The following is a 17469-nucleotide window of genomic DNA, read 5'->3' on the forward strand; positions in this document are numbered from 1 at the left end:
TGGCCTGACATTGGAATGACCTCAGAGAGTGCTGCATTCAGCCTGTCTCACTGCCAAACATATGCACACACTGGCAGATGTATATAAACCCACAAACCCGCTCGGCTTCGTACACACATGCAGCAGGAAAATAGAGCAGGCACACACTGACAAAAGCACAAAAAATACACCCACACGTTCTCAGACACATGTGGGAGACTGATGACTGCAGATATACACGCGTGTACAGACAAGCACACGTGTGCGCATCGGCTGAGCAGCGCACTCTACTGGATAACTTTAATTCAGTTAGCTTTGCTTGCTTTTTGAAATATCACTGCCACAGCTATTCGCAGTAGCCGCAAATGTAGCCAGTATGGGGGTTTGTGCACCATTTTCAACGGCACATTGAATTCCAATGGGTTTCATAGTTCATATTTGGCTGATGGAGCATATCCAGATGCAGTATATTTAGACTGTATAGGCCTACTGCAGGTGTTGCAAGCCAAAGATTGATCGTCCTTATAAAAATAACAGCGCCGTAAATCATGGTGTAGCAGGAGCTTTAAAAGAAAACACTTGTGCACCAGAATGTGTCCTTGGATGGAGAAAAATTAAATTAAACGATAAAACCAGAGCATGTGACACTTATATGCATTCATTCAAGTGTGTGTGCTGTATTAATTAATTTATTGAAATGGATTACAGTCCAGATTGAGCACTCATTCATCCAGATCTCACTAATATAATCTGCCTCTAAACATTTCATAGCGACTTATCTCTCTGAGCTCTCCCGCCGGGTGAGCGATATTTATTCTGTTGTGTTGGAGTCTTAGGCTCCTCTGTCAGGGCTGAGAAGGGGTTTATCTGCAACCAGCGGCCGTTGCAGCTCCTTTTGTGCTCGACTCCCCCATTCCCTCCCATCCAGCCCTCCATCCCGCCCCGTTTCGCTGGTCACACCACACTTCCTGTTAAATCCCATTACTAGAGCCAGACGCCGCTCTCTGCACTGTGTTATGGTCTTTGAGCAAAATCATAAATAGGCCAAGCTGTTGAGTACATATGCTGCTGAAAATACACTCGCTGTGTTCCCATTCTTACTCATCCTCCACCCCCAAAATATTTTTTCCTCCCTACATTGGGACTTTTTGGTGATGTCACTGTGCGATGGCATCCAGCACTTGTTCTAAAAATGCCTCAGTGTCTTACGCAAACAGGCGTGCCGGAGTACACAATATTCTCCTTTTCCCTTGTGAACACACCAGTTTTTCCAGGATTTTGTAGTGAGATTGTTACAGCAGCATGTTTTCCTTTCAGCAGCAGAGCTTCACCCAGCTATTGTCACAATGTGCTTTTACTCATGTGTTGAATATATTCCCCCCGAGACCTGGAGTGACACTAATAGATGCCAGAATCAATCCCACACCTACAAACACACACGGTACAGTAATGGCGACTTGTGACACTTCACTAATTGTAGTGCAGGGTAGAGCAATGCTGGAAGTCATTTGTTCAACATAAACACACTGTCACACACATCATGCACATTCCTGATGTCATCATCTTTAAACTGATGTTCAAGATTTAACCCCAAACTCAAACCCTCATCCTGACAAATGTAATCCTTACCACATCCTTAACCTAACCCTACCTCTAACCCTCAATTTAAAGTACTTACCCTGAAATTACCTTAAATGCAACCCTACTTCAACCCAATCTAAATCCTAATTCAGATTTTTATCCTAAACTTTAATCTTTAGGCTGCATTCACATTGACTGTGTTAAAAAAAAACTGCAGTCTTATCATTCATTTCAATGAGGTCACTGCACTGGTACAGAGAAGCGTCTACCTGAAAAACGCAAGGTCATCCAGGTATACCTGAAGCTGAACCTGGTTCAGCTTTTGTCGCATCACAACACAACGTTATCCAGTAGTGCACTGTGTTGGTTAATCAAATACATTCAAGAGCAAATTCCTGAAGAGTGTAATTCCAGTTTTTACTTTAACAAGCATCAGGATGGAGGAGAAATGATAGGAACTGTGATACGACTTTTAAAATCCTGTCTCGCAGTATTCTATACCAGTGTCCAGCGTTTTGCATGGATGTGTTATTCAAACTAGGCATCCTGTATTGTATTTAAACTTTTCACCAGTGCCTGTAGCAACAAGCCTCCACCATGCAGCCCATTGTATTTTTGCCATTTTATGCCTTTTTATCAGTTGACAGTAGAGAGATGACAGGATATGAGGGGAAAGAGAGATGGGGAATGACATACTGTACAACAAAGGTTCCTGGCTGGACTCATTGGACGTCATGATAAAACCACCACCAGGACGATTCCTTTGCATGTTTTCTTGGTCTGACCTCTAAACACCTAACTGACCTAAATCTATCCATTGAATGCCTACAATTAATCCATACACTGTCCTAAACCTTGTCCTAACTCAAGCCTTCATCTTAACATGAAATCCAAATCTTAAATCTACCTCAACCTCAACCCTACATTAGACGTAATCAAATCTTAATTCTCAACTTAACCCTCAACCGTTATCCTTACCACAAATGAGGCCTTTGAAGATGCTTTTTCAGTGGCTGCAATGACCTCACTTTGATGTTCATAACTGTCTCTCAGAAGAATACAACTACAGACTAGTGAGCACACACACACACACACACACACACACACACACACACACACACACACACACACACACACACGCACACACTATTAGCAGCCCCCCTACATTTCAGATGTCCGTCACAGTGACATATGTGAGGCCAGAAGTAGTCAGGACGGGTGTATGAAAGAACGGAGGAGAGAAGAAAAGGAGGAGGGAGTGAAGGAGAGGGGGAGTGTGACCAAGTAGAAAGGGATGGGTGGATCCAGGAAAGAGGTACAGGAGAAGGCCAGAGAAAATATAGACTAGAAGTCAGTCTGTCACTCAGTCAGGGCCCACAGCGCCTGGTTCATTCAGTTCCAGCAGGGTAACGACTGTGTAACTACAATCTGCTAATCCTGCAGGCTGGCAGAGACCCAGGGGAGTAAAACCAGCAGCGCCAGTACTACAGCCATCTCCCACACCAGCTGGAGCTGCCTGCCAGCTTGCATGACTGACTGCCACTAACCCATGCTAACAGGCTTGTGAGAGCAGCACATTCAGATGATGATGAAGAGGGATGTCTGTGTGTTTGTGCCTGTGGTGTGCATAAGTGCAATTGTGTGTTTAAGTGGAAGAAATGCAGTCACACAAAGAACAGGGAAATGTGTGTGTGTGTGTGTGTGTGTGTGTGTGTGTGTGTGTGTGTGTGTGTGTGTGTGTGTGTGTGTGTGCAGATCAGGGTTTTAGTTTTGCAACAAACAGAGCTAATATGTGGACCAGTAGTCATGCACAGTATCTGGTGGTGTTGTGGAATTATGGCTGCAACTAACAACTATACAATTATTTTATTGATTCATCTGCTCATTTTTTCGACTAAGCATTTGGTCTATAAAATGTCAGAAAATAGTGAAATATATCCATCACGATTTCCCAGAGCCCAAAGGGACACTTTCAAATGACTTCTTTTGTCCAACCAACAGTCCAAAACAAAGATAATCAGTTTTCAGTTATATAAAATAGAAAAAAAGCAGCATCCTCACATTTGAAAAGCTGGAACAAGTGAATGTTTGGTATTTTTGCTTGATAAGAGACTTAAATGATCAGTCAAAAATTTAAAAAAGATTATTTTCTGTAAATTGGCAAATCGATTCAGCATTATTGACAACAACTCAATAGTATCGCATATCTTGTATCGTGATGATATTCTATTGTCCAAGTGAATTATCCCAAGCAAAATGAAATGAAAAACCAACAAATTAGTTATTAGGTTTTTTATTTTACATGTGTAAAGCATTTTGTTTGATGCAATGCATTACAGTGGAGCACATTGAACATCAGTTCAATCATTTTGCATTTTATTTTGCATACATTTACCATATTGTGACGTATATAGATATATACAAATATTATTGTTAATAACAAATCTTCAAGGGGAACTCCACTGATTTTACACATCAAAGTGTGTTTACAGGTGTTGGGGAGTACTGCTGCATATGGGAACAGAGCTGTATAAAGCCTGTGGCTGTTGGTGGTTGAGTTGCATTGTGGGTAATGTAGGCGCCAGGTGACAAGGAAGAACGTGTGGAATAAAAAAGATGATATTTTTGGTTCTGCTGCATAGATTTTGATTCTTTTTTTTTAATTGTCCATTGTGAGTATGACAATGTTGCAATGCTAAATCAATGGAGTCCTCTTGTAATCTCTTTTTAAAGGGAAAGAAAGGAAAAAAATAAAAAGTGAATTGACACACATATGCACTGTTTGTGTTAAGTGACTGACAATAAAAATGGACGTTGCCTTGTTCTATTTAAGGATAAGGATATATATGGATTTGGGGTGTTTTCTGAATATCACTGTGTTTATAAAATCAACAAAAAGGGTGGACAACAGAAGTCATTAATAAAAGGTAACTTCCATGAGCTCCGCCATATTACAGCTCATGAAATTGTAGTTTTAAGAACATTTCGAGTTACAAAGTTGTGAATACAACATCAGTCATTGATGTAAATACGACCCACTTGAAGGTACTGTTAAAACAGGGTGACAGCTTCCAGTGAAATGCACACAACATGCCTCAACAGTTCTCTAATCTGACTGCATGAAAATGTTTTGTTCCTTTTTATCTGTCAGTATATATTTTTTTGAAATGCAGTGAATGAATTGCTTCCTGTAAATTCAAATCATATCTCTAGCATCATAATAAATAGTAGCCCATATTTAAAGATCAGACTGAGTTTACACAGTTTGCTTTTTAATTGATCAGTGTTTTTTACTCTCTGATCACACTGTTGTTTCTGCGAGTCTCAAACTGACTTCTCTATACAGTAAACAGGAATCCCTAGTTGTCTGTGGTTCTGAGGAGCTTTGCACAAGATGCCGTCTAATCCGCTGTCTCCCCGGAGAGATTAGCTCTGTCACCAGGGCTGGGAATTAAACCACGACTGGTGTTGGAGATACTGACACAGACACAAAGCTGAGACTGGACCAGGGGGGAGGGGAGGGGAGCAGAGCTCGACGGGTGTGGATTCACACGTCTGATATAGCCAGTAAATAAATAACTAGAGTAAACCATGACTTACAGTCTGTCATCATCAAATAATAACAATTATAGTCTTGGAGAGGATTCCTGAGGCTGAAGTGGGTTATATGAACCAGTCTGGATGAATGGGGGGCATTATAGGAAAAGATGAGTAGAGGTGCAGTTTGGTGTGAGGTAAACAACGGCAGTGTGTCATCACTCTGTGATGTTGACATGTAACTATTTAGGACACCTAGAAAATTGAATTTGACAAGTTAAATAAATGGAATAAACAAATCTGTTTACCTTCCTTTGAAGGGAAAACCAGACAGTTTGTTCCGTGACGAGATCAAACAACATGTCTAACACATCATGTAATTGATGCTAGGCAAAAAACTCCATGTACTATCAACCTATCTGCATTCAGCTCATTGTGGATTGCTCCTTTTGAGTGCAGCAGCACAGAGGTTGAGTTTGGATCAGACACAGAAACTTCAAAAGAGACGATGAAGGCAGTAAGAGGGCAGGCAGAGATGCTTGAAACTCTTTTGTGTGTCAGAAATTCAGTGTTTTCTTCAATAACATGTTGATGAAAGGCAAATTAGAAAATTCTGATCATGAAACACACCTTAGCAGAGAACTACTGTACAGTATGTAGTGAAAGTCTTTTGAGCAACAAAAGAAAGCTGTCTTCAGCCTGTCTTAATTAAATTGTATGTGTACAGTACATTTCATTCAGTGCTTCAGGGAATTTATCATCAAAAAATCCAAGGTAAAATATGCCACAGAACTGTTCAGTTCACAAAACATACACAAAATATAAGACACAAATCTCTTTCCGTAACTATGACTGCCCACACTATGGTTATGTTCATGTTTAAGTGCTGTTTCTAAGGAGGCGCTCCCTTCCTGTTGCGGAGCCAGCGTCTGAGTCAAGGTCCGTCCCTGCTCCGGGCAAAACAGCAATCACACTTTCCATCCGTCTGGCCATGAATGATTCACACTGTCCTACTGGTCTATTTTGGCTGGCAACAGAGCTTGTACAGTGAAGGGTTTGCTTTATACACAGTAAAAATGAGAGAGAAGTAGAAGAAGACCACTGTATTCTTAAACAGCAGCAGCTGAAACACTGATGAATAATATTCTGTTCATTGACTTTGGTCTTAACTGGGGAAAAATTCCCTAATCAAAAAGTCTTTTCAAAATACTTAATTCATCCCTCAAATGGCAAAAGTGGGTTTACAAACACAAAAACATACAAACAGGCAAAAATCTAATCTAAAAATACAAAATATGATCACAAGGGTTAATAGTTGTGGCCAGTCCATAGCTGGCCAACAATATCCAACACCACAAAGCCACATTATGTCAAAAGTGTAAGTGCATTTATCAATCAATACCCAAGTAAACAGACTATCTCTTGTACCGCAACCGTTTACAAGTCTTCTGGAGTAAAACCAAACTTCCTTCTGATTGTTTTACATACAGTTAATCCAAAACACATTCATGATGATTACCTTAAAGTTGTTAACTCCACTTGTGTCAAGTCATTAGCCCCTTTCAGCCATGCACCCCTTTACGGTAATCTGATGGCAATTTAACATGCTGGTCTCATGTCTGAGTCACTTTTCTGTAAAAGTCACAATGGCAATCTTACGAGGTCAGACCTTGTAACATTTCCATAACACTTTAAACAAAGCACAAGCCTGAATTGAATGCTGTCACATTAACGGATAGGCACGTAGGCTGTCTTTGTGTTTAGAAAACCAATCACGATGTTATGATAATCATATGTGCCTTTTGAGCACTTGTTCAGTATTAATCTGTTTAAGGGATCTCTGTGTTTTGCCAATAATTTTAGAGTGAGCTTAATGACACCTCGGAATCACTTCTTTTCCTTTTGACAAAGGGATATAAACCAGCAAAGAAATGAAACAGTTCAAATACTTTAAATAAAAGAGATGTAAAATGTTGTCAATATTCTCTGATCTTCTCCAAAGGAGAATTTTATGCTGAACCAATTAGTCAAATAATCGATTTACTATTTTCTTGGACATTTTTCACTTCTTTTTGGGGGGCATTTTATAATGTAGACTAAACAATTAATCCAAAAAAGTATATAAAAAATAGCCTCAGTGAAATTTATCACAAATGATTTGTGGTTGTTGTAGGAGTACACTGAAATATGATTGCGTCCCTGAGATCAGGAAATATTAATATCAAGTTATGCTTCCTAGAAAGGAGCCCAGTTTAACTGATCCTCACAACCTTTAAATAACTCTGCCAGGGCAGCAATCTGTTCCTGGAAAAAAGGTTCACACTTGAAAGCTCTGCACTCTGCATTTATAGAGGGGGATCTCTCCCTCTCCCTTTTCCTGTCTTCTTTTCCTCTCTCCATCTCTTGGTGTTTGTCCATCTTGTCTGTCTTATGGAGCTGCAGCCGATGGTGAAAGGAAGAGTACAGACTTGATAAAAAATGAATGATTTTATTAGTCGGTAAGACTAAACTGGCATGCTGAAGGCTCTGTTTTTATCCAGGCTTTGCGTGCGATGCCTAGTATTAGCTACAGATTTCACCACTGGACAGGCAGATGCTTCCCCCCAGAGCGTTGTGGAAGCGCCATGTGTCACTGAATCTGAGTCGGGATAAGACGTCTGTCACACTGAGCTCTGAATGGGATCTAAAGCACCCTTGTGCATCATACATCAAAAGACATGACAGAACATTCTTATAATCTGTACTCTGGAGTTTTTCTGAGCTTAATACTGAGCAGAATTGTCTGAAGTGACAATTTACTTTACAACATGTAGAGTCCATTCACTCCGCCCCTCCACTCGCAGTCAGTAAGACTGACATGATAACCAGATGTTGGCCTTTGATACAGGCTATTACCACTGCTATGTGCATGAATCAGACAGTAATTATGTCATGTGATCTGCAATCTGCATTAGAGTAAATACTTCCTTATTAGACTGAGCTTTGAGACCTGATGATGGAAATGTTATGTAAGATGTACACATAGATTAATGTTCTTCTGGCCTTTTGCAGAGTCTGTTTCACATTAGGGGAGTTGGCGTACATGTTAGCATTTGTTCCATTTGTATGCGGTACCATCATTACTATGACTTGCACATGTCTGCATAAACACTGGATATATGGAAATATCAATAGCATCTTAAAACTGCAGAGATCCTCACTGTCGAATTCACAAAGCCTCTTTTATTGCTTTTAGCTGTGTGCTGAGTGTTGGTGTATATGATTTTCTGTTTCCCTCTTGCAGCACCACTGATTGTTGGAAGAATATTTTAATATAGGTTCAATGTATATGATTGCACATTTTAAATCATTTTTCTTTGTTCTTTTACAGACTGCACTGAGGAGACGAGGGAGCAGGGAAACATTTAAAGACAAGAAATCCACGAGTCAGGTAAAAGAATTCAAAACATATTGTCCTCTCCCTTTCCTCTGAATTCAATATCATAACATATTATAAATATATAAAATGTTATATATCCATTAAAGGATAAGTTTGGTGATATTCTATATTTTTCGGATTGTCAACAAATCCCATAAAAAGACCTAAACTAACAATGAATTCTACTAACAAGTATTAACAGCCAAAGCCTGATATATCTTATTCCTCTGTGCCATAAAGCATCATTGTTGTCCAAAAACACATCAATCAGCCAAATCATTGCACTAGGTTACGTGTTCCTTCATTATGATGAACACACACTGTAGTTTATTTTGAGTAAATCCCGCATACTAGAGCACCAAATGTATATTACGCTTCTGCTGAAAACAAATGCACTATTTACTCCTGTCTGAAACGTTTGCTAAAAGACTACAGTGACCAGCTGTTTCAGGAAATTATTTAGTTTTTTTTTTAAAAATGAAACTATACAGTCATGACCCGTTTCTTAAGATTTACATCTTCATGAATGGGCTTGGGGGCTGAGTGCCACAGACAGGGTAGGGAAGTTGGAAAGTATTGAGAGTCAGACTAACACATTGTTGGTTTTGGTCTTTTCAGGCGATTTGTTGACAATAACAAAAGTATAATATATCACCAGCTTTATCCTTTTAAAGTTGATGTCATCCCTATCACCCTGTTAGGAGGACAGTGCAGACCTCAGGTGCCAGCTCCAGTTTTCCAAGGAGGAGTCCAGCCTGATGAGAAAAAAGATGGCAAAGCTGGGCCGGGAGAAGGACGAACTGGAGCAGGAGCTGCAGAAGTACAAGTCGGTTTACGGGGACGTGGACAGTCCCCTTCCCCTGGCCGAGTGCTCTGGTGGTGGTCCTCATACCACTCGAGAGGCTGAGCTGCGATTACGGCTCAAGCTGGTGGAGGAGGAGGCTAACATCCTGGGCAGAAAGATTGTGGAGCTGGAAGTGGAGAACCGCAGCCTGCGGGCGGAAAATGAAGACATCCGCTGTCAGTATGAAAGAGACTGCTTTGGGCGGGAACCCTTCTCCAGCATGCCCTCGTCGCCCTACGGTGGTGATGCACTGGAGTCGGCAAGTGAGCTACGTCGCCATCTACAGTTTGTGGAGGAGGAGGCTGAGCTGCTGCGCCGCTCCATCTCAGAGATTGAGGACCACAACAGGCAGCTGACATCTGAACTCAATCGCTTCAAGTTCGGCCCCAGCAGCAGCTCTGGGCCTCTTGGCGAGGAAGGTAGTGAGGGAGGATTATTTAAACCTGGTAATGGGGGGAACGGCAATGGCTCCAGCAGCGGGATGATGATGGAGGAGCTTAAATCAGCCAGGATGCAGATAAATGAGCTGAGTGGAAAGGTGATGAAGCTGCAGTACGAGAACCGAGTCCTCATGTCCAACGTCCAGCGCTGCGACCTGGCTGCACACCTGGGCTTGCACACCAGCAGCCCTCGTGACAGCGATGCAGAGAGTGATGCAGGCCGGCGAGAAGCCGCTGAGGACGAGGAGGCAGGGCGACTTCTTCTCCTCCACCCCAAGAGGGAGGGCCCTATTGGGGGTGAGAGTGATTCTGAAGACCTGTTTGAGAAAACAACCACCTCAGGGATCGGAAGCATGAAACCCTCAGATGGCAGTGAGCTCAGCGCCACTGAACTGGCCAACCGCAGGAGGGAAGAACGGGAGTCATTCACCAACGTGAAACGTGAGGCCGAAAGGCTTGGGAAGACAGTGGATCGTCTGATCACGGACACTGACAGTCTGATTTTTGAGGGCAGGCTGCTGGTGACGACAGGAGAGGGCCTGGAAGGAGGGGCGGCATCTGGAAACAAACCAGACACTCAAGTCCTGGACACCATCAACACTCGCATGAAGGCTTTCCGCACTGAGCTACACATCTTCATGGAGAAGCTGGACCATATAGGGGAGGGGCTGAGAGAAAGGACAGACGATCTGTCACCCATGCCAAACCTCACAGAGTCCAGCAGCTTCCTGTCCACAGTCACCTCCATGTCCCGTGACTCTCCCATTGGCACCTTCGGAAGAGACCTGGTGACGGACTTCCAGGTAAGTTCAATGGATAGACTTCCTGTGACCTTTTCTATTGTTTTTAAGATAACGTCTCTCAGTACATTTAGATGTTTTCTTTCTGTGGCTGCTTTGTTCTTTTGCAAAAAGAGAAATAATAATAGGGGAGAAGGCCTGTCAGCCAGTATGGCAGCAAGCCATGATGGGGAAAAAGTCACTACTTTACATTTTCTTAAGACCGTTGCAAACAAGAAGCTTTCTAAAATCTTGTATAAGGACATTGATTAGCATCCCACCTGGTTGTCGCAGGAAAAAAAGGCTGACAAAAAGACAATATCACACCAGATGGCTTCATTGCTTCAAAACAGCAGTAGACAAAAACATTTAGTATGCAAAATCATGTTAAATAGCAGTCAGAATCCAGATATATAGATAGCCATGAGAAAACCCACTGGTGTATTTGTAAATGTGAGAATTAATTTAGGTTTGATTTAAATGGCCCTAAGTGTGCAGTCATTAGTAGAGCATTTAAGTCCAAAATAAACAAAATGAGAGCCTAAGTCAGCACTGTGTGCAAAAAATCAGCTCTAATTAAAGACAGTGGCAGTGCCGTACATCTTTGGCAGATCAAATACTATCCACAGCCATGCCTGTCAATGGGAATCTCATTAAGTTGTAGGCAAACATATCTTGGGTTAACCAGGATAGGTTCGGAGTTTTTCAAGTCTATCGTAATACAATATTCACATGCCCATATGTATGGTAAGAGAGTTATGGGTGTTTACTTGCTGAGATGCGGTGGAGGGATATGTCTTACCAGGCCAAAGTTACCAACTTAATTCAGCTAACTCTGCTGAAGCCACACATTAACTTAACTAAACTTAAGAATGCATTTTTGCAGAGAGCGAAGACTGTGGGATTTGTCCCCCGTTTCTTACAGTGGAGTCACGCTACAACACGTGGGGAGTTTGACTGGGGCGGTACACTTATCAAATGGTAACACAGGTGTCCTAAGGTGAGTTCAGGGAGGACAGAAACCTCCCGTGGAGCAGAAGAGCAAAAGCTTGCTTGATCTTGATTTTTAGTATGGATGATCCTTCTACTTTTTGGTTTTTAAGCAGCAGGTGTCAGAAGAGTTACCACAGGGATAACTGGCTTGTGGTGGACAAATGTTCATAGCAATCCTTCAGTGTTGGCTTTTCCTATCTTTGTGAGGCGAATTCACCAATCGTTGGATTGGTCACCCACTTATAGGGAAAGTGAGCTGGGATTAGACCATCATGAGACAGGTTAGACTTGAAAAAATCCGAACCTATCATTTGAAGCCTCAAGAGGAAATAGACGTTTAGAGACTCTTTAGACCCCCAGACCTCTGATGCCAGCACAGGGTGACGTAACACGACCCCCGCTCCAACATGAGCCACCCAGCTCTACCACACTGGCACCACCGCCACCCCTCCCCTGACCCACCGCCACCACCATCGCTTCCTGCTGCTGCCACATTCACATCTGCATCTCCATGCACATCCTCATAGCCAGCAGCCCTGCTTGCCTCTTTCTCCCTGCACTCACTGTCTGCAGCTGCCCTGCTTCCAGTCAGCCAGGGCCAAGGGTGCTTAGGAGAGTGCTTGAAAGGGTGCTTGGTATGAATGGAGTAAGTGCTAAAGGATTTATGGCAGCTTCTTCCATTTGGCTCAATTAAAAGCTTTTCCTGACATAGTGAATTGTTGCATGATGAAGTTTAGTTAATATTTTTCTCTTTACAGCTTTGCTACACCATGCTGTCATTTGTATGACTCATTACGGCATATAAATGGTGTAGCTATTATGTTTGCACAACATATCATCACGCGCACACACACAGAGGCACGTGGGATTGGTGTTACCAAGGAGACAAACCATAAAAATGTGTGCACTGTCTAAAATAACCTCTGTTCAATAAAAAAAACAGTCTAAAGCAGAGTTGCACGGCGCTGTGTGAGTTGCCTGTGGAAGAACCTCATTGGCTGGCATCCTGCTTTCTGTCCTTGTTTTACTGCAGCTCAGTCAACATGTCAACATACTGTGTACTCTTCCAAAGCAGGTTCATTATCTCTGTGCTGCATGATCAGGCAGACATCTTGAATGTCTTTTCTAATCAGCCAGACTGTCGTATGGAATAAAACAAACAGCTCCTCAAACATTTCTCACTTCAAGAACCCAATCTGCTTTGTAGAGATAATACACTGAAGCTGCCTCCATACTCATCCTATCCAATGACTTGTTTCTGCTTTGCTCCTCTGCCTGTAGGACTCGCTGGTTAGTCTGGGTGAAGCTGGGTGGTTTAGTCAAAGCTAACCACTGTACTAACAACTCACACCTGTTCAAAGAAATATGAGAGTTGTTGAAGATGATCAAAGTTGTAGAATCGTGGAGTTTTAAATGTAAAGGACTACAGAGCAAAAATTGTCACTGCAGCAGCAAAGCGTCGGGTATACTGTGAATGTATATATAATAGATTTTTTAAATGAAGATATGTACAGAAGTGCATTCACCACAGAAATAAAATTGAGATGTTTTCTTGCAATTATTACTTTAGAGTCCCATAATTTTATTATGTTTACCTCATAATAACAAGATCTGTATGTCGTAATTACAAGATTTTGATCTCATAATTATCTCGTGAAGTGGAAATGTTTTTTCTTATCTCGTAAATTATAAGATGCAGATGGTGAGTCAACCAAAAAATCCCGCGCACGGTCACTCACTGTCATGATGTTTCAGTACCCAGGCCTTCAGACCATCAGGTAGAATTCGGTAAAATGTGATTATGAGATCTTTACAAGATAATTATGAGCTAAAGATCTTGTAATTACAAGATATTCGTCTTATCTTGTAGTGATGGAAAGATGTTCTGGAAATTATGACTTCCGTACCGCGTAATTATGGCAAAACTCTTCGCATAATTACAAAATGCTGATCATGAAGAAACCAAAGAATCTTGCACACTTATTACAATCGCAATGACTTCTGTATCTCGTAAATATGACTTAGCATCTCGTAATGATGACAAAACTCATCAACTTGTGCTCACGTTATTTTATTATGAGATAAAAGTATTGTATATACGAGATAATAGTTTCTAATAATTTCGAGATGCTAAGTCATAATTACAAGATATGGAAGTCTTAATTATGAGAATATGTCTCCAACCCTTTTCCTTTGGTGAATGCTATACACTTCTGGAGATATTTATTTGGCACAGTAGCACAAAGTCCCTGCTAGATAGGAAGAATAAAAAAAAATTAGAGAAATAAAATGTGGGCACTGCTGCAAAAGGGGGGCAACCAGCATGGCGCTGTCTTAAAGCTCGATGCCTCCAGTGTATTTTAAATGCTGTAATGTCTGAAAACAATGTGCATCGTACAGGTTTAAGACGCAACTTTCCTTAGTTGACTGCTTCTCCAACACACACGGCTGTGCACCGGCATGTGTTGAAAACCTTTAGCTCCCGCTCTGCAGTTTGCCGTGGTATCTCTCAGCTGTTGGTTTGGACTCATGTATCCCTCATTGCATGCGCTTCATAACAAGTGTTTTGCATTCTTCCCCCCCCCCCCGATTCCCTCTCTTTGTTCCTCTTTGTGTTCCTGCCAGATGTTTCAGCCCATGATTTTGTTCATCCTCATTCTCGTTCTCTTCTCATCTCTCTCATACGCCGTCATCTTTAAGTTGGTCTTTCTCTTTGCGCTTTTCTTCGTACTCTAGTCCGTTTGTTTTTCTCCACACCGTGTAGTCTGTTAGTTAATTCCCCCCTGCTTTTATTCTTTACCCATTTTCTGTTTTATTTTTGTTTGTTCCCCCCGCCCGCTTTCTTTCCTCGTCCCCTCACCCCGCTTGTTGTCTTCTGTCTGTTTTGTCCACAATTCACCTCACACATCTCCCCCAATACCACCACTATCTGCACCCCCCGTACCCTGCACCTGTCACCCATCCCCCTAACCCCTTACACCCACCGTCCACCCCCTTCCCTCCCCTTCCCCACCCCACGTCACTCACAGTCCGGTCAGAGGGATGAGCTGGAGTGGCGTCTAGGACAGGAGCGAGGAGTGGAGCCCCAGAGCCAGAGCCAGGGTGGGGGCCAGGCCCAGAGCAGGGGAGCCACGGGACTCACTAGGTACCACAGGCCCCTGGCTTTAAGAGCAGAGGTCAGTGCCTCCTCCCTCCTCCATCTCCCTTCCACCTGTAGGACTGAGTTGACACTTGCTCCACCATGAGCCCCTTACACGGGCCTTCACTCGAACTGGACTTTATTTCCTAATCGTTTAAATTGATTCAAAGACAAATCTGATTTGGTTTCTTCTCTGTAGAGCAACTAGTTCTTTCTTGAGAGCTGTTGTGAAATACATTTCTGCAGGGCCAATAGATGCTCCAAATGTTTTAATTTAATGTAATAGATTGATTTTGTATAATTGACATAGGAGACATGCAGGCAAATATATGAATGAAAATAATCTATAGTCATGGCATCATGGTCAAACCTAAAATGAAAGAGAGTAAATGCTGGTACAGAATGAGGGTCATTTTAATGAAAAAGACATATTTTGGGTGCTTCTGGGGTTTGTTTTTGGAGTGTCTGTTGGCCTGGGAAGCAGTGCACCATGGCAAGAAAGACTAACTTGCCCTACAGTGAAGCAATTGATAACATTTACAGGTATAGGCCATTTCTGAGGAGTTTGACTTTACAGTTTATTTACTGGAGACAAAGAAAAAATGAAAAAAGATTTTTTTTAAAAATCTCTGATTACTTCACCAAAGTGTAACAAGTTTATCTACTGTACTTCCGTAAATATCCATTTGAAGTCAATTCTGAAAGTTATGTTCTTTACATAGGGAGCTTTCTCACATCTCAGCTAAAATATATAATGTGTTTCTGAGCACTATAAACTATAAATTTGGCTAATTTTGAAATACAGGGGATCAAATTTACAAAAAGGGTTTATTATGATCAGAAGGCCGCTCAGTCCAGCATGTCTAGTGACACTCCAGCCACAGTCACTTTTTGATGCTGAACACGATTTCACTTCATTCACTCACTCTACTTTCACACTAAATATCCACTCCTACAGCCACTGATCTTTTTTTTTTTTTTTTTTTTTACTCTTTTGGTTTAACCTTTTCTAATTGCTTTTTAAATTCGTTCCATTTGCCCCTGGACATTTTGTGATTGATTTACTCCTTTAAAGAAACAAGTAGAAAGTACATCGCATACTGTAGTACTCCAAAATTAACAGAAAGTTCTGAAATTTTAGCTAATTTATCGCTCCAAATTTGTAGAAATGTATCTGCTGGTAGACAGTTTGTTGCCCTCTAAATTAGTTTGAGACAGCAGCCATGCACAGCTCCACTATATTGACTTGTTAGACGTATGTATGCACTCATTGTATCACGGCTGAGTCTGCACACAGGGCACTCTGTAGTGATGCCCTCTGGCACCGGTTCATCACTACCGGCTACACTGTCATGACTCGACTCAGCAAATTAAACATAGAGTATGTAAAAGTGCAGCTTACACAGAAGTGTCACAATACACTTTAAACACACACACTGAGAAAATCAAAGAGCGCAATCAAAGAGGCGAGTGGTAACGCTGCTGCCACACACATCAGCTCAGATATGTTAAATCCTTCAGTGACTCGGCTGTTTAATAAACCGGCTGTGTAATTGCAGGGCACTGGGATTCATAATCGCTGCCTCATGCTTGTGTTCATAGAGAAATTGCCCGCTGTTATGTAATGCAGAGTGCTGGCAGCGGTGATGTGACACATTACTATTACAGTTAAAGTTATAGCACATTCGTGTGGATTTCTTTGTGTCCCTGTGCTTTCTGCCGCAGCGTAATCTGTGAGGTGAAATGAATGAATGGGAAAGCGGCTTGGATATGGCAGGATTAGCACTGCACTGTAGGCCTGTGTGATTTGCATTTGACATTGGGCTGACAGGGAGGTGATCCAGGGTCAGTACACACTGAACAGCTCAACTTACTGTTGGAGGGTACAGCGAACGCATGCACACAGGATAGAATAAAGAAATTGCATTATAAACCGCTGCAATTTCCAAATTGTCCGAGTCTGCACTTTGAGGACAGACAGGGATGTCTTGTAAACGAGTTTAAGACTGAAGAAAAATCATTACATTTAAAACTATAAACATAAGCATCTCATTTCCCTATGAGCATTTTTTTCACCTGTAGTAAAAAAAAAATAAAACCTCACATGCATTCAGTTCCTATTGTGATTGCTGTATTTGGCATATGAGATTTTATGAATTATTTTTTAAAGTGCATTTTTGGAAACAATACCTGTCACAAGGCAACTAATAACATTTTATTAATGTTTAGTTTTATTTTGGTGATTGAAACCATGATTTATATGAAGCTATGAGCAATAATGAACTCGTCAGATGTTTTGTCAGTGTCATGCTGCTCTAGGAGAGGACATTCCCTGTTGTAAAATACAGTATTTATACAGTGACAGTATCATTTTGCCCATCACAGTTTCTAGTCACGAGCCTAAAGTAACATTTTGATAATTCAAAAAAATGGTAGCCAGTGAGTTAGAAATAGTTTGACATTTTGGGAACTTATTCGCTTTCTTGTTGAGAGTTAGATGAAAAGATCTATACAACTCTCATATCTCTACGGTAAATATGAAATTACAGCTAACAGCTGCTTAGCTTAGCTTAGCATAAAGACTGGCAACAGAGGGAAACAGCTAGCTTAGTCTTACTCTGTCCAAAGGTAAAAAATAATCTGCCTACCAGCACCTCTAAAGCTCACTAACTAAACATGTTGTGTCTTGTTTGTTTAATCCGTACAAAAGTGGAAAAAGACAAGTTGCAGTCTTATGGGGGATTATGTGCTGGATTATT

General features: G+C 41.6%; 1 protein-coding gene across 9 annotated transcripts in view; it reads left to right on the forward strand.

Annotated features, from left to right (window-relative positions):
- Positions 1 to 17469, forward strand: part of LOC122886466 (microtubule cross-linking factor 1) — a 71165-nt gene that overhangs the window by 25912 nt on the left and 27784 nt on the right. For 8 of the 9 annotated variants that reach the window (XR_006380357.1, XR_006380358.1, XM_044218704.1 and 5 more), the window contains exons 4-6: positions 8468 to 8527; positions 9217 to 10602; positions 14601 to 14747. Coding sequence is in view for 7 of the 9 variants with exons in the window: in XM_044218704.1 (XP_044074639.1) it covers positions 8468 to 8527; positions 9217 to 10602; positions 14601 to 14747 (1593 nt within the window). In the remaining 2 variants the exon portion in view is untranslated. The remainder of the gene's footprint in view (positions 1 to 8467; positions 8528 to 9216; positions 10603 to 14600; positions 14748 to 17469) is intronic. The other variant, XM_044218703.1, reaches the window with a different exon arrangement.

This window comes from Siniperca chuatsi, linkage group LG13 (assembly GCF_020085105.1).
Source record: "Siniperca chuatsi isolate FFG_IHB_CAS linkage group LG13, ASM2008510v1, whole genome shotgun sequence".
Classification (NCBI taxonomy): Eukaryota; Metazoa; Chordata; class Actinopteri; order Centrarchiformes; family Sinipercidae; genus Siniperca; species Siniperca chuatsi.